This window comes from Oryx dammah, unplaced genomic scaffold (assembly GCF_014754425.2).
Source record: "Oryx dammah isolate SB20612 unplaced genomic scaffold, SCBI_Odam_1.1 HiC_scaffold_17, whole genome shotgun sequence".
Lineage (NCBI taxonomy): Eukaryota > Metazoa > Chordata > Mammalia > Artiodactyla > Bovidae > Oryx > Oryx dammah.
Window position 1 is genome coordinate 28,319,147 of NW_024070201.1, and position 25,981 is coordinate 28,345,127.

General features: G+C 41.7%; 1 protein-coding gene and 1 long non-coding RNA gene across 2 annotated transcripts; both read left to right on the forward strand.

The window, feature by feature from the left end:
- Positions 1-423: 423 nt before the first annotated feature.
- Positions 424-8,964, forward strand: ATP5MG (ATP synthase membrane subunit g). Its single transcript, XM_040258106.1, has 3 exons — positions 424-772; positions 6,501-6,661; positions 8,090-8,964. Exons 1-3 carry the CDS (start codon positions 721-723, stop codon positions 8,186-8,188), a joined length of 312 nt encoding a protein of 103 aa, XP_040114040.1. The 5' UTR covers positions 424-720; the 3' UTR covers positions 8,189-8,964.
- Positions 8,965-18,711: 9,747 nt separating this feature from the next.
- On the forward strand, positions 18,712-22,245 carry LOC120876323. Its single transcript, XR_005724152.1, has 3 exons — positions 18,712-19,287; positions 20,169-20,291; positions 21,939-22,245. It is a non-coding gene; the product is annotated as an uncharacterized LOC120876323 (long non-coding RNA).
- The last annotated feature ends 3,736 nt before the right edge of the window (positions 22,246-25,981 follow it).

Sequence of the window (25,981 nt, forward strand, 5' to 3'; positions counted from 1 at the left end):
TGAGGTCACTACCTAACACACAGGCTTTCTTTAAATTCCAAAAAGGCTGACAGATTGGAGGCCCTCAGTAAATGTGATTTTGTCCCTTGTATCTGCACAGTTCCTTGCGGCTGGTTAGGGAATGAGGGGAACTGGATTCCAATCCTGAATCAAGGGAGACAGGGATTACAAAAGGTCAATTAAAAATGGGCTGAGGTGGCAAGTTTGTGGCGCCTGCTCCGCCCCTAACTTTACGTGTCTGGTTTAGGACCCTCTCTGCCTTTGTAAGACGAGTACGTTGGCCTAGAAAAACTGCAGCTGTGCCTTCCGGTCCTAACTCTTCTCGTTCTCTCAAAAAAGCTGCAAACCCACCCCCAAAACCCAAGGTCTGCGCCTCGGGCTGCCCGGGAGGCGCATGGCGCATGCGCATTCCCTGCTCACGCCGGCCTTCCGGACCTCTGCGAGCGGCTGCCCAGAGAAATGCCTGCTTTTCCGCGGAATTCCGTTGTATTTTACGTGCTCTCTGATCTCATCTTTTCGTACCCACTTTCTCCTCTGTGACTAAAGAAAAGAAACTGGCCCACTGGGCGCCGGAAAGACAGTGGGACACCTACATATCTCGGACCGGCGCGGAAAGGGGAGGCCTGACCTTGGAAGCGGACCGGGGTCCTGCGGCAGGTCCTTCCAGGCGGGTGACATTCAGCCGGCCAGTCGGGGTGACGGGCTCTCCGTCCTAGGACCATGGCCCAGTTTGTCCGTAACCTCGCGGAGAAGGCCCCGGCGCTGGTCAACGGTGAGCGAGACGTCAGCCGGCCGGCGCGGGTAGCCGGGCGGGCGGGGAGGCCTGCGAGTGCCCGAGGAGAGGACTCAAGCGACTGGAGGGAGCTGCCGCTGGCCGGGCCCGAAGTGGAGGGGTTGGCGGGTGGGGGGCGGCGGGGTGAGGGAGAAGACAGATTTGCGGTTCTTTTCTACTCCCGCTGGCCAGGCCTGCGGCTTGGGTTCTCTCTGCTACCCAGAGGTTCTGAACTCTGACCGCGACCGTGAGGGGAGGGAATGTGCAGACAGCCGGAGTTGCCCGGTTGCAGCCGCCATGACGCCCTTCGACCTCCAGGAGGAGGAATACGGAAGGGATGGCTTTTTTTGCGAGAGCGAGGGAGACGGCGGGCAGAAACACGTGAAAGCATGGAAATACGGTCCCATCCGCTTGTCTGCTTCTCATTGGAGTATTTAGAAGGCTGCAGAATTTCTAAGGGTGGATGACCTTCGAAACATTTGCCTTTGCTTTTTATTTTGACCAGATACTGAAATGCTTCCCCTTTAAGGCAATTTTTAGGTGGAACTGAGCATTACGGTCGAGTATTCCTGCTCCGGTAAACACAGAAAGGGATATGTGTAAACAGTAATGTTTATTATCGCTGCTTAGCGTTCGTGGGGATACTCTGAAAAAGCTGAATGCGTCCTTCACTGGTGGAACGCTGTATTGGAGAACAACCCTGAATAGTCACAGCCCAGAGTAGTAGTCTTCTCAGTAAATGTTTCTTTTGTCTGTAAGCTATTCATTTTATCCCCCAAATGAGATCAGTTAAGTAGACAGAAGCTTCTTCCCTAGATGTGCTGTAAGTGCTGTATTCTAGTAAGCGGTTGAAGCACATCTCTGAATGGCTTCGCTCAGATTTGATTATGAAAGTGAATAGAATGAATTTTTTAATACGTGTAAATTTTTGAACCTATTTTACTGCGGTCGGTATTTTCTTATTCATTGTCTCCTCCCTTTTCTTCATCAGCAGTGGAACAATGAGTTACTGAAGGCCTGACAGTGTCAGATACTATAAATACTTGATCCTCTCCTACAGAAACCCATGGTCCACTACTATTACTATCATTTTACACACTTTACCAAAGGACTTACGTTTGCAACTTGACTAACATAAAGCTCTACTTTTTTACATAATACAAGAAGTAGTAGTGGCTTCATTATTTGGACTTTATGGATTTGAGGCTAATATTTATAATCACAAATTTCAGATGGATTTTTTACCCTCCTTCCATGGCTTTCACTGGAGGAGGAAATGGCAACCCACTCCAGTATTCTTGCCTGGAGAATCCCATGGACGGAGGAGCCTGGTAAGCTACAGTCCACGGTGTCCCAAAGAGTCGGACAGGACTGAGCGACTTCACTTGCACTTTCCATGGCTTTCACATCTTTTTGGTGGAGCGTCTTGGGGAATTGCAAACTAATTTTAATAATAATTTACAAAAAGAAAAGTAATGTGAAGATAATTTTAATTGTGAACTATATCAACCATTTCCTCTATTATTATGAATAATTTAAAGATAAACGTTGTTATCCTTTCAGAAGTACTCAGGAGAACTCAGCTGGGCCAGAATGTTAAAGTGGAGCTGCATTTTGCTTTGTCACTTAACTCTGTGGTATCAATGTTAAATATCTAAAAAAAATTACTGATTTTATCTGTTAATTCTCCTGGAGGACAAAGAAGCTTACAAAAATAAGTGATTTTTTTCATCAGACTTCCCCAAGAAAGATCATAGAGTTGGGGGGTTTTTGTTTTTATTTTTTTTCCTACTTAACTAAACTGGAGACTTTATTTGGATTTCACCAGCTTTTCCAGTTAATCTCTTTATGTTCCAGGAGGAGCCAGTCCAGGGTACTATAGTGCAATGAGTTGTCAGTCTCCCTAGTCTCCTGTGTATGTGACACTTTCCCGGTCTTTCCTTACCTTTCATGACCTTGACAGTCTCAAGGTATTTATGTAGGTCTTTGTCTAGGTATCTATCCTATAAGGATGTTCCGCGATTTGGATTTGTCTGGTGTTTTGGTCATGATGAGTCTGGAGCTATGGACTTTTTTTTCTTTTTTCTCTTTTTTCTTTTTTTGGCTGTACCTGGTGGCCTGGGGGAATCTTAGTTCCAAGACCAGGGAGACCTGTGCCCCCTGCAGAGGAAACATGGCATCTTGATCACTGAGCCCCCAGGGAAGCTCCATGGAGCTATGGATTTTAAGAAAGAATACCACAGACATGAAGCCCCCTAATCACATGTCAGGATGCATCAACAAGTGATATCCATACGTGCTCACTAGTACAGTTAGCTCTCATCACTTAAGGCAGTTTCACTAGGTTTCTCCTAAAGATACTATTTTTTCCTTTCCATACTCTGTTCTTTAGAAGAAAGTAACTAAATTGGGGGAGGCAGAGTCAGGATTCTTTCTCCTATAGGAGGGAATATCTACATATATTTAAATAGAATTTCTTCTATGAGAAAGATATGTCTGTTCCCCATTTGTTAATATTTGTTCAGTCCATACTGTATGGACTCATGTACATTTATTTCATACCTTGTATCTCCAGTAGTACATTATTTATTTTGTTGCTCAGATTGTTCCAGCTTTGGCCATTGAGAACCCTGTCAGTTTGGCACCTCTGCCCCTTTGACATCCCCCTGTACTTTTCCAGTATTGTGAGATAATTGTGACTTTTTCTCCTGCCATGCCAAATGACCTGCAGGATCTTAATTCCCCTGCAGGGATTGAACCTGGGCCCCATCAAGCACTGGGTCCTAACATCTGGATTGCCAGGAAATTTCCCAGACTCGTGTATTTCCTGCCCCAGCCTTAGAATTTGCCCTTTCTCCAAGGACCCCTAGTTCCTTTTATTGGACAATTGCATTTTGAGGCTAAGATCTAGATACTGGGTATGTTCCTTGCTACTCGACTGTGTTAATCACCCTTTACTCACAGAATACCTATGATAAATTTTAATCTATAAATTAGGCACAGTAAGAGATTAACAGCAATAATAAACTAGAACAATTATAATAAAATACTCTGATAAAGGGTTTCAGGGCTTCAAGCCACAGGAATTCCCTCGTGGCTCCGGAGATAAAGAATCCACCTGCAATGTGGGAGACCTGGGTTCGATCCCTAGATCGGGATTATCCCCTGGAGAAGGAAATGGCAATCCATTCCAGTATTGCTGGGAAATCGCATGGACAGAGGAGCATGGCGGGCTACAGTGCATGGGGTCGCAAAAGAGTCAAATGTGACTGAGCGACTAACACTGCCATAAAAGTGTGGACATGGGCTCTCTCTCTCTCAAAATAATCCTTCTGTGCTGTACTCACCCTTCTTGTGAGTGAGATGTTATAATGTGTATGTGATGGAATGAGGTGGGGAACATGATGTAGGCATTGTGATGTCACATTAGAATGGAGCAGGGACAGCATGAGATTTCATCATACTACTAAGGCATACAATTTGAAACTTAGAGATTATTTCTGAAATTTTCCATGTAATATTTACAGACTGTAAAACTAGAAAGCAAAATCACAGATAAGGGGGGATGGCTGTACTAGAATATCATTGCCTGTAGGCCCTGACAGTGGACAAGGAGGTATTTGTATATAGGTATTCCTCTAGTAATAAAATTACATGCCAGTAAAATTATCACCAAGTTCAGAATATTGTAAGTTGAAAATGCATGTGTTACACCTATTCCACCAAACATCATAACTTAGCCTAGCCTACCTTGATCTCAGAATACTTACATTAGCCCACGGTTAAGCAGAATCCCCTACCATAAGGCCTGTTTTTATTATTATTTTTTTAATCTGATTATCTCATGTAATTTATTGAGCACTGTGTTGAAAGTGAAAAAACAGAATGGTTGTGTGTTGGTTGTTTACCCTTATAACACATGACTGCCTGTCAACTGCAGCTTGCTACCAGTACCCACCATTGAAATAGCATTACAAGAAAGTATGGTACCCACTGTGGCTAGCCTGGGAAAAGATCAAAATTCAAGATTCATTTTTACTGATTGTGTATCACTTTCATTGTAAATTGAACCATTGGAAATTGGGGACCATCTGTATACTCACCCATGGGTGTGTAGACACGCCAGTTGATCATTGAACAATGTGGGGGTTAGGGACACTGACCCCCATGCAATTGAAAATCCTAATATAACTTTACAGTTGGCCCTCCATATCCACAGTTGCACATCCATTCATTCAACTAACCTCAGATTATGAAGTACCGTAGTACATATTTATTGAAAAACATCCACATATAAGTGGACCCACACAGTTCAAACACATGTTGTTGAAGGGTTTACTGTAATTGCTTCTATATCGATCCACCTGTATGTCAACTAAACATGAATTCATACTGAATATCTCCAACTCTAATCCAGAACCACTGGATATGTTTTTCCCCCCATCTAAAACCCCTCTATTTTAGTAAGAAACCTAGCTGCCATCATCCACCATTCATTCACTTATTCTTTGTTCATCCCTTGTATACATATAAAAGCAGTCTCAAACTTTTTAACCTGTGCTCCCTGAGAAGCAAATTTACTGACTTAAGTACAGCATTTCTATATATTGTACTGATTTGTTTGTATTTTTTAAGAGTATTATATCTGTGTGTTGAAGATAATTTTAAAGACAGTTTGTTGACTGTTAAGACTTTGTTTTCCTTGATAACACCATCTTACTGGCATTGGCAGTTCTATTTAGAATTCTCTATTAGAGCTTTGTGTCTGTTTAAAGATTTACCCATGGCCCTAAGCCAGGGGATGATGGAGATAGTAATTTTAAGAGTAGTGAAATACCTAAATACAGGCAGTTAATTATAGGGGAAGTGCCAGGAGCTTTGGATTATCAGTCTTTGAACAGCAGACACTTGATGGATGCTTATGTATTTGTGCAATTTTTATTATGCTGTCTTGTAATTTTTTATGTAAAATACCTTTCTCCTGCTGAATCACTACCATAGTCTCCCATCTAACCTCATTAAAAATCTTTTTTTTCCTGCAATAATAAATACTGTTTACTATTACTGGGGAATTTCAGCTTAATAACAGATTCAAGTTTTGGCTGCTCCTAACAATACATGTAGGTTTTATTTTTATTATTTGTGGTATTTTGAAGGAAGAGCAGCTGTGCTTTTGTTAATCCAGCACATATTGATGAGGATACCCAAAATGGGTACTAATTGGTATAATTCCATCTGGATTTGTGGCCAATATTGTGACAAGTTTTAATCTTATTCCTAAGGATGCCATTCTACTTAGTTTCTTCCCTCCCCTTCACCACTCCCCCCCCCCCCCGCCCCCCAGTTTCTTGTCTCTACAGGAAAATAGGGTTACATTGCTGCTCTTTTGTTTTTGAATCCAACTTCTAGTAACTTTGTAGTTAACTAGATTTGCCATTAATAGATGAAGTACCAGTACTCTGGTGCTGGCCACTGGTGAGGTCCTGGCATAATTGGATGTACTTATAGCTTCCTGCCTGACTGAACTGGCTTGTGACACAGGTGTTCTGTATCTTTAAAAGCCTCTGGTTACCAGGGAGCAGCTTTGACTTTTCACACCGGGTGCACATTTGGTATAAGTGGTGAATGAATGTGATGCATGAATAAATATTTGTGTCCAGCCCACACATCTGCTTCTTTCGGTCTCTAGTGAGTTCATCCTAGTTTTTTGTTTTGTTTTGTTTTCCAGCTGCTGTGACTTACTCGAAGCCTCGATTGGCCACGTTTTGGTACTATGCCAAGGTTGAGCTGGTTCCTCCAACCCCTGCTGAGATCCCTACAGCAATTCAGAGCTTGAAAAAAATTATCAACAGTGCTAAAACTGGTAGCTTCAAACAGCTCACTGTTAAGGTAACTATGGGCTAAATGAAAACGTATGTGCATACAGAAAATGTCTTCCCTTGGGATTTCTCTGATTGTTTTGATTAATATATGTATTTTTGAGTGAGGCTGGAACCAGCATAATGAGAGATGATCTCTTTTTTGACTGCGGAGAAAGATATTTACCTTTCTAACTTTGTCATCTGGGTTGAAATAATTGGACTGTTGTATGTCTTATATTCTTAATAATTTTATAATGAAGAAGTGGTTTTTTTACTGGGTAGCTTTTTTTTGTTTCCTATTTGGGGTTGGTGCATTAAAATAGGATGACTTGCTTTGTTGATTCTGTACTTTTTTGTCTGTAGTCCTAAAACTTCCCCCAATTTGGCCAAAAGATTTCTTGGACTATTTCACAATCAGGTAACTAACACTCATGGGACATAAAAACACCAAAACCTAGAAGCATATAATATGATATGAAGGGTGGAGATAAAACCTAAAGACTATAAAATTAGAATCTGCAGACTTCCCTGGCAGACTGGTGGTTAAAACTCCATACTCCCAGTGTCGGATGCACAGGTTCGATTCCTGATCAGGGAACTAAAATCCCATATGCCTCTCGGCATACTCCCCCCCCACCACGACCCCCCGCCCCAAAAGAGAATTAGAACTTGGATTTTATGTTTGCTTGATCTAAGCACAGGATACAAAAAGCCTAAATAAATTATTGCTGGCTTTAGAACCTGCGTTCTAGAAAATATATTTGTTTTTCAAGAGATTTCCAGTATTTCTGGTTTCATTTGAAGGGGAAAATTCACTTCCAGGTGCTAAAAGAAAAAGGCCCAATTTTGTTGTGGAAAGGTTTTGTTTTTCAACGAGTTTCAAGATGTGCTTGTATGAAACACTGTTTTCTGTAACTCTGTACATTTTCTTTTAGGGCAATAAAATACTCATCTGTGTGAGTAACTGCTGAATACTTGGAAAGAATTAAACCAAATAATAAATGAATAAAAATGATGTCTAAAGGGAAAGATAGAATACTTCATCTTGCAACAGATTTTCTTTGGCCAGACAGAAATGTCTATTCAGAGACTTGCCTTCCTATAGCCATCCTTTCATATGAATGCCCTTTCTAAATGTGGCAGCTATTTCCAGGATGTGGGTTGTTTCAGGGCTCATAAAGTGTCTCATAAACTAATAATGAAAGGGTTAAGTCAGTTCAGGTCTTCAAAGAATGCTTTGAAAGAATTTATAAGCTCTGGACTACTTACCTTACATAATTGAAAGTTCAAGGGTTCTCAGCAGTTAAAGTTAACATCAATAATTTTTGACTTTGACTAAAACTGCCCTCTAATTTGAGTAGCATCCTTATATTCTCTGTCACTTAATCCTGGAAAAGAATAGTTTTAAATATATAAGAAAAAAAAAGTACATTAAAACTTGTGCTTCTTTTTTCAGGAAGCTCTACTGAATGGTTTGGTGGCCACTGAGGTGTGGATGTGGTTTTATGTTGGCGAGATCATAGGCAAGCGTGGCATCATTGGCTATGATGTTTGAAGACCAGTTTTTAACATGTGATTATATTTGCTTTATTATTCAAGTGTTCTTGGACCATGTGTGAACAGACTGCTATTTGAATAAAATAAGACAATGTGTCAGAATCAGTGTTTTCTCTATCAAACATGACATGGAAGGTCACAATTTCTCTTGAATTAAGTCGGTTGCCTTTTGCTTTAATGTATTAATACAGTTCTAAATGCATGCCTTTGCTTAGCCTGCAATTGGAAAAGATATATATGAGTATACCAACCTGGTACCTGTATAAATGAGGTTAACTTTATTCTGAAAGCTTGAAATAAATGATATTAAGCTTTGTTTCTAGAAAAGCTGGGTGGGGGGAGGCTTTGAGAAAATGAAAACTTGCTCCAGTAGGAGAAATAATAATACCGTGTGCCAAGCATGATACAGTTAAATCACGTAGCATTAAGAATACATTTGGGGCTGTTTTTCTTTGCAAAAATCAGAGAAAGATCCCTTTGACCACACCTTATTGTCAGCTTGAATATAGCCTCCCAAAAGAACAGCATGATGATAATCTGTGTATCTTTGTAACATCTTTAACATTAGGACAGAGGGAATGAAAGCAATAACGTATTTTTCATCTGATTTTGATATTTGTTGTATTATTAATCTGTCCAGTTTTTAAGGACCTATCTTCGCAAAAATAAAATATCCTGTAGATATTTAACAGGGTTATGATTTAGTACTGTCCTTGGGTCTAAATCGTATATTATGTCCTGAAATAAATATAAGTGATTGGTATAAGTCTGTTATTTTGAGCCATTTTTTTGAGGATTGGGGGTGATTTAATCATTCATTGGCATTTCCTGGGGTTCTTACCATCTATGAATAGCTCACTGGCACATTTCTGCATCTGTGGTGACTCTCTTGCAGCCACTGCACAACATGGAATCGCAGCTGTTGATAACCAAAAAGTGATTGCATGTTGGAAAAGCATGGCTCACAATATAGTATTAATCCTTTAACAGTATTGAACCTTTATCCAGTCAATCCCAAATTCACCAGCTAGTTCAGAACACTGCTGCTTCGGCCAGTAAAGGGCAGAGCTTTTCTTCATAATAGGCAAGAACTCTCCACGGAGACACTGCTACTCTGAACTGTGAGATAATGCCTAGCTTACTGCAGGTGGTCAAAACTGAAACTACCTCTTTTCAAAAGCATTCAGTAACTTAAAATATGCATAGCAGAAGACTGAGAAAACCCTACTACAATAACGGTGATTTTCATGAGTTTCTCTATTGCATGTGTGAGTGAGTAGTGCAATTAATTTTTTTTTAATTTGAAGGTATTATGTGGTCCACTGGCACTAGTAAGAACATACAGAGCATAGTTGATTCATGGTATGTAACGTGATTTTATTTTGACCACATGGTCACACCAGAAAGTCCTCAAAATAAGTATTTACTACTCACTTCACTGCTACTTCCTCCTCCTCTGCCATCTGGCACACCTCTGGTGTATGGTGGCTAACAGTGTATGTAGAGCATTCTCTTGTGTTAAAATAGCAGTGGACTCCATGAAGCAGCCATTTCTGCAGGCCTGTTAATTTTGACCTCCTAAACCCCAAATGTCTTCCCTCCTAGCACAGAGCTGTTCAGGCTGTCTTTGACTGAAGTTTTTTGTGTCAGGTTTTTGCCATTGGCAACTTCAGTGTACCTCAGATATTTATGGTGCACTTCCTAAATCCAGGTATGCTAAATGGTAGAAACATTCATGAACAAGACTTAACTTTCACAGAGCTTGGTCTGGTTACTCTAAGCATACAGTTGGGGTAACGTGGTGTTCTGTAATGAAGAAAGTACAAGGTGTGAATGGAAGAGTTCAACCCAGAGTCCCAAGCAAAGGGAGGCTGTCAGAGGACCTAATATCTAAAGTAAACCAGGAGAAGGAAATGGCAACCCACTCCAGTACTCTTGCTTGGAAAATCCCATGGACGGAGGAGCCCAATAGGCTACAGTCCATGGGGTCACAAAGAGTCAGACACGACTGTGCGACTTCAAGATAAAACAACCCAGAAAGAAAAAGATGTGAAGTTAAAATTTTAAAAAAAAGTAAACCAGAAGAGTAAGAACCAAGAAGAATGGAACAAGTATACTGAGCAGGTAAAACAGTCTTGCAAAACTAGTGAGTGAGAAGATCTGGTGCATTTGAGGTTGTTCTGAGATCACAGTACAGCTGACTCCAATTACAGAGGAGAGTAGTGAAGTGAGACCAGAGATAGTGGGGACCAGATCAAAAAGTGTCTTTGTGCCACATTAAGGATTGGGCTGTGTTAAGGACAGGAAATGAAAACGCATTGAAGGATGTATATATGCTTCCCAAATTTCTAAGGATAGCTCAGTATAGCTTGCCTTTTTTAAATATTTCATATTTGTACAGCACTATCTCATTTAGCCCTCAGCTTTCCTCTGAGGCACGTGGCATAAATGGTAGACCCACTTAAGAAGTTAGGAACTAAGCATCAGAAACACTTGGTGATTTGACTAGGATCCCATAATCAGTGGGACCACAGTTGGGCTCCAGGGGTGATCCCACATAGTCTCTGCCCCTCCTTTACTCCTTATATACTTCCCTCCATTGAATCACAGTTCCATTCTATATTGTATATTCCCAGTCCTTTGCCCTGCTATCAAGCTCTTAAGCTTTCTTGTCCCATTAGATACCAGGCTACCTAATCTTAGGTAAAGTGATACCTAGTTTTGTGAGACTTAATATTTCCTAATTAGTGTGGTTTTCATTTCTACTGAAATATAAATTGGTATGACCATGATCACTTTTCAGATGAATACAATAGCCAATTCCACCAGAGATTCCCTTACCAGGCCTGTTTGCCAAATGAAAGGCCCTGATACTATTAAAATACTGATAAAATACATGCCAGGCCTTTAGCCTTGACAATATGCCTTAGCCTTGCTTTAATCTCATTCTGGCACCAATCAGGGTTTCAGCCACAGTTTCTAACCAGTCCCCATAAGGCTCGAAGCTTTAATTTTCAGATTATGTACCCACTGCCCCTGATGGTCAGTTTTCTACCACTCACCAGGCTGCTCTATATTTCTTGGTAAGTTTTTTCTCCTGACTTTATGTCACTCTACAAAACTATTTCTGTCTTAATTCTGCTTAATTTCAACATATACATGGAACAGTAGTTTTCAGAGAAAGGAAACATTTAAAATTCTCAGGCCCTACCTAGAACCTAGGTGTGGGATCTGGCAGTCTGTTTCAATTGGCTCTCTAATTTCTGATGCATGCTGAAGTTTGAGAACTGTTGACACAACTGATGCTTCCAAAAGTCCAACGGTTATGTCTTCACCTTCCTTGGGCACTCATTCCTGTCATTACCAAGAAATTCAACCACTCCATAGTTCCAGTTTCACACATCCCTTTCTCTGATCACCTGTTACTTATCTTTCCAGCCCATTCCCTCTAATAGCCCAACTATTAATTTGGAGTCACCATGACCATCAGTAAATTGACACCTCCCTCACACCTGATGTCCTCTTTTCCTTCCTTACCCAGTTTATTTATATTCCATAGTCTATCAGGATCACTGTCTTAAACCCTGAACTGCTTTGCCTCTCATTTTGTTGTATTCATTTGCCAAAACCACATCCTTGGCCAAATCCGCTTAGTCTTAGTCTGTACTTGCACCCATGTAGCTGAGTGCAGCTGGAGGAAACAGCCAAGGTGGCTAGTCTCACTATATTCATGATCAAAACCTTAAGAAGGCGCTTAGTGCTAAGCACTACCTGACAACCACACTGTTTCTCTGGGTTACGATTTGTGTCAGCTGATGACCTGGCTTGCTACTTAACTAAGAAAACCGAAACAACTGGAGAACTTCCATTGACTCCCACAGCATCATCTCACTTACTGCTATCTGCACTCATAAATATTCACCTTGCCTAGATCATGCTCCTTTTTAAAGCTATTCCCTCTATTCAAGGTCTGTGCTGCTATCATGTCTGCCCTTTTCCTACATCATTAGTTTCTCCCCCTTCTGTTGTTCCTAAGAGTGTATATACGTATTATCTAACCCATTTTTTTTTAACAAAATTAGCCCCCTTTTGCAGCAAAACACCTCAAAAGATATCAGTATTCAATGTCTCCAAATCCTTTTCTCCCTTCAACCCATTCCAATCCAGCACTCATTCCTACCACTCCACTGAAACAGCTCTGACACATTAAATGGGTCACTTCTCAATACTCATTTCATTTGATCTTTCAGTAAAATTGGCCTCAGCTATTTCCTCCTACTTGATGTACTCTCTGATAGACTTCCAGAGCTTTCCTTTGGCCTTCCTCCTTCCTTGCTTTTTGTTCACTTCTTAGGTTCCTTTTCTGGTCTCCTTTCCTTTGAACTATTCCAAACATAAGGCTCAGTTCTGGCCCCCCCGCCCCCGGCAATCATTCCATTAAAAACTTCCCTTAAAGGGAGATCTCATTTAGGCTTAGGGTTTGACACATATTAACTGACAACTCCCCAATTTATAGCTCTAGCCTATACCTCTCCTCTGAACTCTAGGCTTATATGCCTCTCCACCTCCACTTGGTATTTAATAGACACTCAATATATCCAAACTGAACTGATTTTCTTCCCCATTCCCACCCCAAACCAGCTCCACAGTTTTCTCCCTCTTAGCTGATGGCAGCTCTGTCCTGGTTGCCCAGGCTAAAGACCTTTGGAGTCATCCCTGATTCCTGTCTTTGATGTCCCACATCAATCCTTCAAGAAGTCCTATTCAAGAAGTCCTACCTTCAAAATATGTCTATCTCTTACAACCTCCACTGCTAACACCAAAGTGCTGTCCTCTCACAGGGATTGCTGAAATGCCCTTATACATGGCCTCCCACTTCCAAGATTCCTGTCTGTGGTCCATTCTTTACTTCAGTCAAAGTGATCTTATCAAAAGGTAAGTCAGATTATGTCACTCCTCTGCTCAGAACACTTCAGTGGTTCCTGCCTTGCTCAGATTCAAAACTAAATCTGAGTAGGCTTACAGTAGGCTACAAGGCCCAACAAGATCTGGCTTTCACCTCCCTCCACCTTCTTTCTCATGTTGCTCCACTGGCCCCCTTGCACTTCTTTAAACACACCAGGCAACTCCTGCCTTAGTACTACTGATTACTTAGCTTGAAATGCTCCCCCTCAAGGTATTCCCAGGGCTGGCTTCCTCACCTCACTCAGTATTTTCAGTGTGAGCTTCCCCAAACATCCTAATTAAAATTGCCAGAAACCTCCCTCCAAATACCCCTCTCCTGCCCTGCCTTTTTCCAAAAATTTCAACTTCTAACATTCCACATGATTTACCGGTTTGTTATGTTTATTGATTTACCTGGCTAAAAAATGCAAACCCCAAAAGGGCAGAAATTTTTAAAAATCTATTTTGTTCACTGATACATCCCAAGTTTTAAGTACATAGTCACTCAATACAGATGTGATTAATAAGTTAATTTATCCATTAATGAATATGTACCTTTATAAATGCTATTCCCTCTGCCTTTATCCTCTTTTTACCTGTATATCTCTGTCATACTTTGAGAAGTCGTCTGATTTTCGTAAACGGCTTCCCTTTGCCCTCCTGTTGGGCCTCTTATAGCATTGTACCCTAATGACACATTTAACATTTGTTATTCCCATTGCTAAACTATAAGCTTTTTAAGGAAGGTACAGTGTCTATTTCAGCTTTGTAATCCTAGCCTGTCACATTATCTATCTGGCTTGTATATCATAGGTTTTCAAACAGTAAATCAGCAAACTCTAACTTACCGTGTTTGGTGCTAGGTTGATAAACAGCAGAGTTTAGTGGCAGTTTGCCACAGAGGGAGATGCAGGCCTGGGGGACTCATTTCCTGAAAGGCTGCAGGCTCAGACTGCTACAAAGCTGATGCCAGCTGAGTCACTCCTGCATCTCAACCTCTAACTCTGAACCTCAGAGATTTGGACCTCTGATTAGCAGACCTTCACTACCAAGCAAGGTTAATTTAACCCAGGACTGCCTTCTCATAAGGCCTCAGAGGGAAGAGTGAGAGCGTGGCAGCAGAAGCTCCTTTATAGAAGACCTAGCCTGAAATCTGAAAATCCTAGAAATTCCTTAGGCACTGATCATCTTAACTCCCTCTTTCTCTGCCACACCTGCCTTTCAGGATTTATATCCTTCATAGAGCTGAAAGAAGCACATCATACCTAAGTTTGTAGCACCACGCTCTTCCTGGTAGGATTTACACATGCAAACTATGAAAGGACTTTTATAGGAATTATATGTTGAACTTATGGCACAAAGTAAAAAAGGTTATCTTTAGAGCCTCGAAGTTGTGATACATTCAATCAGTGCTGTCAAATCCAAAAGCGATTAAAACACTGTTGTATGGTTTTTGAATTACAGCCTCCTTGTTAAAATGGCTATTGTTTCCCCTAAGGATCACTTACGTTTTTACCTTGACGTCATCTCACTTTAGATCTCAAGAGGGTAAGGAAGTTAATAGAACAAGTGAATAAATATAGTTCTGAGATAACAGTGAATTCCAACATGATGGTAGAAAAATGGTTACCGTTTTTAATGACCTTTCAGGCGGAGGCATAGAAAGAAAGCCATATAAGCCCAGGATTTTTGTTTTTGTTTTTAAGGTAATGTTAGCCAAGTAAATATTATCAACAGTGATATTTTGACCATCATTGCCTTTGAATCCTGTTATGACGTCATCTGAATATTGAATATTGCTAGTAGAAGGATGCCTTATTGCATGATAGCCACGTTACTGCTACATGAAGGAAACTAATTTCCACTTCACTGGAGGCTCCAAATTTCACCCCACTGCACTGACGGTAAACACTCAAGCCAAATGGCCCTGGATTTGAGACCCTGGAGTCTGTTTACTCCACCATCACCATCTGGCCCCCCATCCACCCATCCCAGAAGAAAGCTGCCTCTGAAGACTGGGAAGAGAAGCAAGGCTCTCAAAGCTGTCTATGGGAAGGCCTACATAAAGGACACAGCAGCACAACTCTTTTTCTTTTCTCTTAAAATGGCATCTATTGCTACGTTTTCCTTATTTGCCAGTCTCCCCCAAGGCAAAGGCCTGATGCAAGTTAGCAGAAGCCCCTTAGCTTAGAAATTTTTAAAATTTTACTCTCCTCACTTTTCAGCGCAGAATGAAATGAAGTGGAACGTTGGCCAGAGATGAGTGAATCAGGGTTAGAGAACTGGAATGCAGGACCTGATTCCTGGTTTCCTAACTCTTAACTACATCCTCTCTATGCTCGGATATTTAAACTGGTTATTGCACCGAGAGGGCAGGAATGGGAGAGGGGGATGGTTTGCTTTTTATGTGTTTATTCACAAACTTACATCTGAACTCTAACTCATATGGGAGACACTTCAAACTTCAGCAGGAACAAGTGATGATTCATAATGTATCATTTGTTTTAGAGTCCCATAATTTTTCCTGGGTCTTAAGCAATAGGATTTTCTAGATGTTATTAGACAGAACTCAGAGAAGAGAATAGGGCTAAAAAGAAAATGCTAAATGCTAATCCTAATTATTTTAAAAGTCAAATTAACCAGTGATCCTTTAACTACCAGGTCTCTACCCATGTTTCAAAATAAATTTCCAGTTTTTAAACTTGGTGTATAACTGCACCCATTAGAGATATTAATAAATGCACCTTTTAAAGCAGACTTACATTTTTGTGTCACAGGTTATGAATTCTTTGCCTTGTGCAGTGATGGCTGTGTTCTCATGCTTTTGTTTGTTTGGTTTTTTTACCTTAATTATCTACCAAAAGATATACAGTGGGTATTTTTTTAAGTGTAAGAATAAATTAAGCATAATGCATGCATTGTACTATAGAGTAAAAAACATATCAAAACAGCCTTACACAACCTGCCTTGAAAAAAATTACCTTTGGGACATTTTCCAGGACAGTCATGATTGCTGGAGAGAAAATAACCAAATGCTTGTGACTCAAAGGGCTTCTTCAAGTGACAATAAATTTTAGTCTTTCAATGCTAATATCTTCAATTGTGGAAATTGATCTCAGAATACAGGAATTGGTAGCTTCCACCTCCTCTGAGAATATCTCTCAATCAACAAGTTGTCCATCTAGCTAAGGGACAGCTTCCTAGAATTAAGACTGAAGAACCTAGGTTATAATTAACTCAGACTTCCTCCTCTTGTACCTTGGCCATGACCTTAATCCTCACCTAAAGTTTCCATCCCATCTATGGATAAAATTTGTTCTTATTTAGACCAACTGAATTCTAGTCTTGTTTGTTAAGGTGGGTTAGCATTGGTGACTGAAAGGAATCCCAAACCAATTTCAGACCATTTAGTTAGGTTTTAAGCATGTCTCAAGAAAAGATAGACATCTCAGTGGGAGGAGAACATTGTTCAGTTTTACCCTCTTTCTGCCTGTAGTTAAAAAAATAAAACAAAAATTATATGGTAATGTTAAGTCTAGTGAATTTTTTCAAAGTAGTTCTGGAGAGAAGCAAAATGTTTTTAATACTAGGAACTTCAGCCTTGATAATATACAGGAGATATTAAAAGAAATGATAAAATGAGAAGGGTTTTGGAATTTAGCAGCATTCAACTGCATGGATTTAAAGTCATTTTAAGTGAGACTCAGTAGGTCCACTGACTTACCTAAAGACCTCAAAGACTTATATTACAAATAATACAAAGATCAGTCTTCTATCAGAGGGTGATTAGACTGGGAACTAATTGCAGTTATCCTGAAGAGAAATGAGCAATTGGGAGTACACAGTGGTGTAATTAGTGGAGGCTATACAGAAAGAGGCAAACTTCGGGGTAAACAGAAATTTAGTTTAAGGACATACAAGTGAAGATGCCTGACCAAGTGTTGGTTCTGTGTGTCTGAAATTAAAAAGAGTTATTAGTGCTGGAGATGTAAATTTGGAAGTGACAAGCACGGGGGTCAAGGGGGCCTGGGGCCTGGCTAATGAGATGAGATTGCTTAGGAAGACTGGGTAAGCTCCAGAAGTTGAAGGCAGATGATTCTGTAGCTTTTGTTTATTGCCATATCCCCAGCATCCACAACTTGCGCCAGGTATGTAGTCAGCATTCAGTATTTGAATAAACGAATGAAATAATGAAAAGAGGATTGAGAACATAACTCTGAGAAACGTCAACATTTAGGGATGGACAGAGAAAAGAAGCCACCGAAGGGATCTGAGATAGCGAGCTTAGAGAGGTAGGAGGAAAAGGAGAAGCAGAGTGTAAGAGGAAGCGAGCTTCCAGAAGTTCAGCAATGCTCCAACAGACCAGGTACAACAAGAACTACAAAGTCTCCATCAGTTTAAGCAACTAGAAGGCCATGGGAGTTTATGATGGCAGTGGTTTCAATGCAGGTGGTGAGTGGGCAGATGATGATGTTTGTAGAGTATGTGGAAGATAGGAAGGAAGTGAGGGTGTGAATGTAGGTGATTCTTTTCAGAAACTTGGCAGCATCTTCATTAAGCAGTTTTTCTTTCCTTTTTCATTGATACTACTCCTCAAGCTACAGATCTTAAAAACAAACAAAAAAAAGAAAAAATACTTTCCCTTTAATCATTCTCAACTTATTGACCTATCTTTCTTTACACTTCTTCTCAAGTGAATGGAAGTATGTGACTGTATCTTGAATCCTCTTTCTTCTGTTAATTCTCCTAGCATTTCCCCTTTCTTTATTTTCTGACCTAGGCAGCCCTTATAGTGTATCACTCTATAATGAATATACATATATAATTTGTTTATTCATTTACTTATCTATTCATCCTTGCTTCTCCTCTTTCTCTCACTCCCTACATTTAATACATCAAGAAATCCTGTGTACATGGTAAGTTGCTTTAGTTGTGTCTTACTCTTTGCGGCCCTATGGACTGTGGTCTGCCAGGCTCCTCTGTTCATGGGATTCTCCAGGCAAGAACACTGGAGTAGGATGCCATGCCTTCCCAGGGGACCTTCCTGACCCAGGAACTGAACCCACATTTCTTATATCTCCTGCATTGGCAGGTAGGTTCTTTACCACTAGTGTCACCTGGGAAGCCCCCAACAAACCCTTACTCTAGTCTTCAAAATATATCTGGAGTCTGCTCATTTCTCATCACCTCCACATTACCTCCCAAGGCCAAGACTCCATCACCTCTCACTTGGACCATAGCAGTCACCTGCTACCAGACCTCCCCACCTTCACCCTTGCCTCTCTATTGTCTATTCTTATACCAACAACCAAAGTGATCCTTTCAAGTATAAATTGACTATTTTGTCAGTCTACTGTTAAGAATCCTCCGGTAGCACATCATCTCATTTTCTTCTCTGTGGGATCTGAAGCACCCCCTTGCCCATTACTTGGCACAACTCGTTTCTCCCACTGTTCCTGTCATTGACCTTACTCCAGCCACAATGGCCTCTTTGTTGTCCCAAACTCACTTCACCTCAGGCCATCTGCATTTTTCAGTTTATACTCAGAACACTCTTCCCACAGACATCATTTAGTTTACCCTCTCACTTCCCCAGCACACTGTTCAAATAGCCCCTTAACCCAAAGGTCTCCACTGGCCAGCCTTCATACACAATTGCACCTTAGTCTCTCCCAGTTCTCCACCCTCTTCATCCTTCTTACATAGCACTTGTCACCAGTTGACTTACGATGGTGACTTGTTTGTTGTCTGTTTCTCTCCACTAGACTCTGAGCACCTACAAACTGTCCCTACCAAGAGCACCTCCCTTAGAGAAGCGGAGACAAAGATAACCAAGGAACTATTCCTGCCCTTGAGGAACCCACACTTCAGTGAGTCATCCAACCTAACGAGTAATTAGAATGGAAATACTCAAAGCAGTCTGGATGCCAGAGTTAGGCCTCGGGGAGCAGTGCGGTTTGGGGTAGCAGTTCGGGCGCTCTCCCGCCGGGGTAGTAGTTACAACCATGAGTTCACTCTAAGAGAATGTGAGAAACGAAAAGCACTCAGGAGACATCAGCATCTAACGGGTGAAGGACAGAGGAAGCAGCCATGAAGAAGATGTGAAGACAGGCTGGAAGAATGGAAGAAAGACAAGAAGAGGAGCTCACTGAGGTTGCAGCTACTATTAATATTTTATCTTTCTAGAATATTACTAACAATTATAGCAGTGAACAGTGAACATTTACTAACAATTTGCTGGGAACTTCCTGGTGGTTCAATGGTTAGGACTTGGCACTTTCATTGCTGGGGCCCAGGTTCAATTCCCTGGTCAGGGAACTAAGATCCCACAAGCCAAGCAGTGTGGCAAAAAAAAAAAAAAATTGCTACATGCCATTCCTGTTCTAAGCATGTTCCATATCTTCACACATTAAACCTCACAACAATCCAGGAAGTTAGGCACTAGTATGGTCCTGTTTTACAAGGAGGGAACATTTTCACTTACCCAAGGGTACCCTCCTACTGAGAAATAAAGATTAGAGCCCAAATTGTTTGAGCTCATACTCTATTTTAAAAAACAAAATATTTGTTTATTTTAAAATTTATTTGGATGCCCCAGGTCTTAGTTGGGGGCATGTGGGATCTAGTTCCCTGACCAGGAACGGAACCCTGACCCCCTACATTGGGAGTGCAGAGGCTTAGCCACTGGACCACCAGGGAAATTCTGAGCTTGCACTCTTAATCACTATGTTGTTATCCATAATATGATACTATGCCAGGTGTATATGCCTTTTCCTACTTTATTGAGTACATATTAAAGGTCAGGTACTGTTCTAAGCATGGGCTTCCCTGGTGGCTCAGACGATAAAGAATCTGCCTACATGGAGACGCACGTTCGATCCATGGGTCAGCAAGATCCCCTAGAGAAGGAAATGGCAGCCCACTCCAGTATCCTTGCCTGGGAAATCCCATGGACAGAGGAGCCTGGCGGGCTACATACAGTCCATGGGGTCACAAAGAGTCGGACATGACTGAGTGACTTTTCATTGTTCTAGGCTGTGGATACAGAGCAGTGAAGTGGACCAGGTCCCTCCCTTCATGGAGTGCATGTCCTTGTGGGGGAGACTGGTGTGAAACAAGTCCGGAGATGCAAGTGCTGTGAAGAAACACAAAACAGGGTAAGGTATCATGAATGACAGTGGTAGCCTCTCTGAGAAGGTGACATTTAAGTAGAGATCCGAGGAAGTGAGCAAGTGAGCCAAGAGGATATCTGGGGGAAGAACATTCCAGGCAGAGGGAACAGCCAGTGCAGAAGCATTAAGGTGTGAGTGTGCCGGTGTGTTCCAGGAACTGCAAGGAGGTCAGAGCAGCAGGAGCAGAGTGAACTAGAGAGAGAGTGGGAGATAAGGTTGGAAAGATACAGAAAGGCTTCCAGGACGTATGGTTAAGTGAAAAAGATTAGGGGATAAGGCATAGTAAGTAGTTTGTATGGTATAATCAACCACATTGAGTAAAAAAGAATGTGAGTGTGTCCGTGTGTACACCCATACAGATAAATGAATAAATATATATTTGTTTATATTCTGAAGTAATAGACAAACTTAAAAGGGTGATTCCTTTCTGAGGAAAGGAAAGGAAAGTATATTTACACTTCTTATTTTCTATTCTTTCCTATTGTTTGAAAAATTTTACTATGTGTATGTTACTTTTATAATAACCAAAATAATAGCTAAAAAAGAAATAAACTCTTAACCAGGTGTTAAGGGGATCCAGCTAAAATCCTCTTTCCCTTGATGGCTGAGCCTCTCCAAAGTTGCCTCCACCAGCTTCTTGCCCTCTCCCTGTTCTCTTCAGCCAAACACATCCGACTCCAGACTCTCATCTTCCTTGGCACTGCACGCACAGGGCTCACCTGTGACTTCCCTGGGGCCACAAGGAACACTCTACAGTCCTTTTGCTTTTGGGCACCTCTGCTATGTTTGACATTGTTTATAGCTCCTCCATTTGAAGCTCTTTCTCCCTTGGCTTCCCTCTTTTACTCACGGATCATTCTTTTTTTATATATAATTCATTTTTGAATATATATATTTGGCTCTGCTGTACAACATGTGGGATCTTAGTTCCCCCTGTAGTGGAAGCATGGAGTCAACCGCTGCACCTCCAGGGAAGTCCCACCCTGAGAATCCTTTCTTAGTCTCGTTCCACTGGCTACTCTTTGTTAGCTTATCCAATAGGAAGATAGGTTTCTTCTGATTCTATTCTTGACCCATTTGCCATTGTGTGCCACACACACCCTTCTGTGTGGTCTCATTTCTGCCCATAGTTTCAGCAACGCTCTTTATACTTCCAAGTCCCAAATCTGTAAGTTTAGATTTTTCTCCTGAGCTCTAGTCTACGACTCCAACTGCCTATTAGACAACTCCACCTGCAGATCTCACAGGATATCAGACTCCACTGTTCTAAAACCAAGCTTCTCTGGTGGCTCAGTGGTCAAGAATCCACCCGCCAATGCAGGAGACATGGGTTCAGTCCCTGATCTGGGAGGATCCCACTTGGAGCGGAGCAACTAAGTCTGTGAGCTACAAAGAAGAGTAGCCCTCTCCTCACCGCAATGAGAGAAAAGCCCGCACAGCGACAAAGATCCAGCACAACCCAAAATAAAAGTAAATAAATTTATTTTAAAAATAAATAAATAAAACCAAGCTCATCATCTCCAAGCAAAAATACCTTCCTCCTCCTGTTGTCCTTCTCTTAGTTGGTGGTATCACCACCTGCTGGATTGACCCAGCTGACAACCTGAGACAAATCCCTTTTTCATCCTCTAGATCAAAATGGACACCAAAAGTCATTGTATCTGCTAAGTAGCTCCAGAAGCTGTGCTCGTTCCTGTTATGTTCACTACCCATGCACGCTTCGTCTGGACTACTACGTGTGGACAGATGAGTCTGAAGCCATGGGAAGAGGTCAGAAATATCGTCACTTCATTTTCTACCTCTAGTTTAAACATCAGCCTGCTTCCTTACACCCAGTTGCCAAGTGATGTGGCATAAATTCCATCATGTCAGTCCCTGTTTGAAATCTATCCATTTCCCCCTAATCTTTCTAGAATAAATTCCAAACTCCTTAATATGATCTTACCAGTCATTTTTTGGTTTTTTTTTTGGCCATGCCTCATGGCTTGTGGGATCTTATTTCCCCAACCAAGGATTGAACCTAGGCCCTCAGCAGTGAAAGGGTGGAGTCCTACCCACTGGACCGCCAGGTAATTCCCTGGCCAGTCATTTTTTGACACTTTGCCTCCTGTACCTAATGTTTGGGCAATACTGAAGCCTTGGTTCTCAAAGGCCTCTTTCCTTTTCATGTTTCTGTGGAAGTTTTGTAACATAGCATCTTTGTACCTCCAGATCTAACATAATCGCTGTTACAAAATAGATGTTCAGTACATGCTCACTGAATAAAGATGCACACAGAGGTTGAAGGTGAGAAACCACTCAGAAGACTACTTTGTTGTTGTTGTTCAGTTGCCAGATCTTGTCCCACTCTTTGCAGTCCCAGGGACTGCAGCACGCCAGGTTCCTCTGTCCTCCACTGTCTCCCCGAGTTTGCTCGAATTCATGTTCACTGAGTCAGTAATGCTATCTAGCCATCTCATCCTCTGCCACCTCCCTTCTTCTTTTGCCCTCAATCTCTCCCAGCATCAGGGTCTTTTCCATTGAGTCAGTTCTTCTCATCAGGTGGTCAAAGTAGCCAGAAGAGTACTATATAAGAGTACAAGTTAGAGGTGACCAGGAAGAAAGGGAAAGGAAACGCTTTAGTGCAACATTTCCTTCAAGCTTCAACAAGGTGACGCGGTAATAATCAAATAGGAATTATTCCTATCATCTTTCTCTCTTTGAGAGATGCACTCTTTGATACTCACTTTGTACAATTTCCAATGGAGACAATGTAGCTGATTTTAAATAAAATGTATTTTAATGAAAAGCCAGCACATGCAACTCTGACAAAATAAAACCCTTTGGGTATAAATCCCAAGGTCCAAGAGTGAAGCTGGGAAGGGTCATTTATTCCACAAACATTAATTGAGCCGATATAGACACTACTCACAGAGAAGGCAATGGCACCCCACTCCAGTACTCTTGCCTGTAAAATCCCATGAACGGAGGAGACTGGTAGGCTGCAGTCCATGGGGTTGCTAAGAGTCGGACATGACTGAGCGACTTCACTTTCACTTTTCACTTTCATGCATTGGAGAAGGAAATGGCAACCCACTCCAGTGTTCTTGCCTGGAGAATCCCAGGGACGGGGGAGCCTGGGATGGGGCTGCCGTCTATGGGGTCGTACAGAGTCAGACATGACTGAAGCAACTTAGCACCAGCAGCAGCAGCAGCAGCAGCAGACACTACTCAGCATAGGGGATACCAAGCAAAGCAATATGCAGTGCCTGTTCCCAAAGAGCTCAAGGCCCCCGAATTATCCAGTCTTTGCCTTTGGCCAAGACTACAGCCTAATCCTTTAAAGAAAGCTAACTGCTCATGCTGGGGCAATTATTTAAAGTCCTTTTAGTTATAGACATAGCTATACCTAATTCTTTTGGAATGGAAATTCATGAAAGGGGCAGTAGCAAAATGTAACCACTGCTTCCTTAATGGAATAGGTGCCTTCACAGAAGGCTTCCGTGGTGGCTCAAACTGTAAAGAATCTGCCTGCAATGCAGGAGACCTGAGTTCTATCCCTGAGTCCAGAAGATTCCCTGGAGAAGGGAATGGCAACCCACAGAAGAGTAACGGACTTGGCCCTTCCTTCACCAAAGAAAGCAACATCCAAGGATTCTGAACTGTCCGCCATTTGGTGATGATTAAGTCTTCCTATGGGCAAGTTTAAATGACCCAGCTACCATTCTTTTCTTAGTTCCAGGACTTTGGGGACAACTAACACAATGTTTTCCATTGGGGACCTGTTTGGAGAAAGGAAATTGCTTATTTGAGGGGACATATATTCACCAGTGACTAAGAAAGTGTTTTTATCTGAGTGAGAGAGAATACACTTTACTTGGATTAGGTCATTCAGTCTTCATTGATATTCTTATTTTGCAGATTAGGAAACTGAGGCATCATGAGCTTAGGTGCCTGGTTCAAGATCACATAACTACAAATACTGAATCTGAGCATACGATTGTTGTTCAGTCACTCAGTCATGTCTGTTTTCGACCTCATGCACTGCAATACGCCAGGCTTCCCTGTCCTTCACTGTCCCCCAGAGTTTGCTTAAAGTCATGTCCGTTGAATCGGTGATGCCATCCTACCACCTCACTTTCTATCACCCCCCTTCTCCTCCTGCATTCAATCTTTCCCAGTATCAGGGTCTTTTCCAATTAGTCGGCTCTTAGAATCATGTGGCCAAAGCATTGGAGCTTCAGTTTCAGCACCAGTTCTTCCAATGAATATTCCAGGTTGATTTCCTTTTAAGACTGACTTGTTTGATCTCCTCACTGTCCAAGGGACTCTCAAGAATCTTCTCTAGCACCACAACTCGAAAGCATCAGTTCTTTGGTGCTCAGCCTTCTCTATGGTCCAACTCTCATATCCATACATGAGTACTGGAAAAACTATAGCTTTGACTATAAGGACCTTTGTCAGCAATGTAACGTGTCTTCTTTTTAATATGCTGTCTAGGTTTGTCATGGCTTTTCTTCCAAGGAGCAAGCGTCTTTTAATTTCATGTCTGCAGTCACCGTCTGCAGTGATTTTGGAGCTCAAGAAAATAAAATCTGCCACTGTTTCTACTTTTCTCCCATCCATTTGCCATGGGACTGGATGCTATGTTCTTTGTTTTTTGAATGTTGAGTTTTAAGCCAGGTTTTTCACTCTCCGCTTTCATCCTCATCAAGAGTTACTCTTCACTTTCTGCCATTAGAGTGGTAGGAGTAAGAATAGCATGCATGCTGATTTCCCTGGTGGCTCAGAGGTTAAAGTGTCTGCCTGGAATGCAGGAGACCAGGGTTCGATCCCTGGGTCCCCTGGAGAAGGAAATGGCAACCCACTCCAGTACTCTTGCCTGGAGAATCCCACGGAGGGAGAAGCCTGGTAGGCTACAGTCCATGGGGCCACAAAGAGTCGGACACGACTGAGCAACTTCACTTTCACTTTTCACTTTAAGTTGATTGAGTCATGTCCGACTCTTCGGGACACCATGGACTGCAACCTGCCAGTATCCTCTGTCCATGGGATTCTCCAGGCAAGAACACTGGAGTGGGTTGCCATGCCTCCTCCAGGGGATCTTCAACCCAGGGATTGAACCCATGTCTCTTAAGTCTACTGCCTTAGCAGGTGAGTTCTTTACCACTAGAGCATCCTGGGAACCCTGGGAGTATGAATTAGTACAATCTTAACAAGGGGGCAACTCAGTCTTTACAGGGGACAATGTGGCAACGTTTATCAAAATTATAAGTGTACATACCTTTTGACCTAGCAATTCCACTTCTAGAAATTATACTACAGATATAGTTACACATTTGCAAAATAAGATATGTTCAAGGTTGTACACTGCAGGATTGTTTGAAAGTTTGGAAATAACTTGTGTGCACTAACAGAGAACTAGTTAAATAAATTATGCTTCATCTATTCACAGCCCCCTTCAAGAATAAGGAAATGCTGTCTACTGATCGGAATGATTTCTAAGATAGGTTTATAAGCAGAATCCAGGAAATGTGTTTGATAGTCTTTCATTTGTGGGAAAACATCTGTTTGTATTTGCTTGCATAGGTATAGACTATCTTTTGAAGAATATACAAGAGACTGATAACCTTAGTTGCCACTAAGAAAGGATAAGGTATAACTATGGGAGGGAAGGGGAGGGAAGTTAAGAGTAG

What these genes read in the sequence shown, in the direction of transcription:
- ATP5MG (XM_040258106.1), top strand. Translation starts at nt 721, where the DNA reads ATGGCCCAGTTTGTCCGTAACCTCGCGGAGAAGGCCCCGGCGCTGGTC. An exon ending in GGCCCCGGCGCTGGTCAACG is followed by an intron (nt 773 to 6,500) that starts GTGAGCGAGACG and finishes TTTGTTTTCCAG; the next exon opens with CTGCTGTGACTTACTCGAAG. An exon ending in TCAAACAGCTCACTGTTAAG is followed by an intron (nt 6,662 to 8,089) that starts GTAACTATGGGC and finishes TTCTTTTTTCAG; the next exon opens with GAAGCTCTACTGAATGGTTT.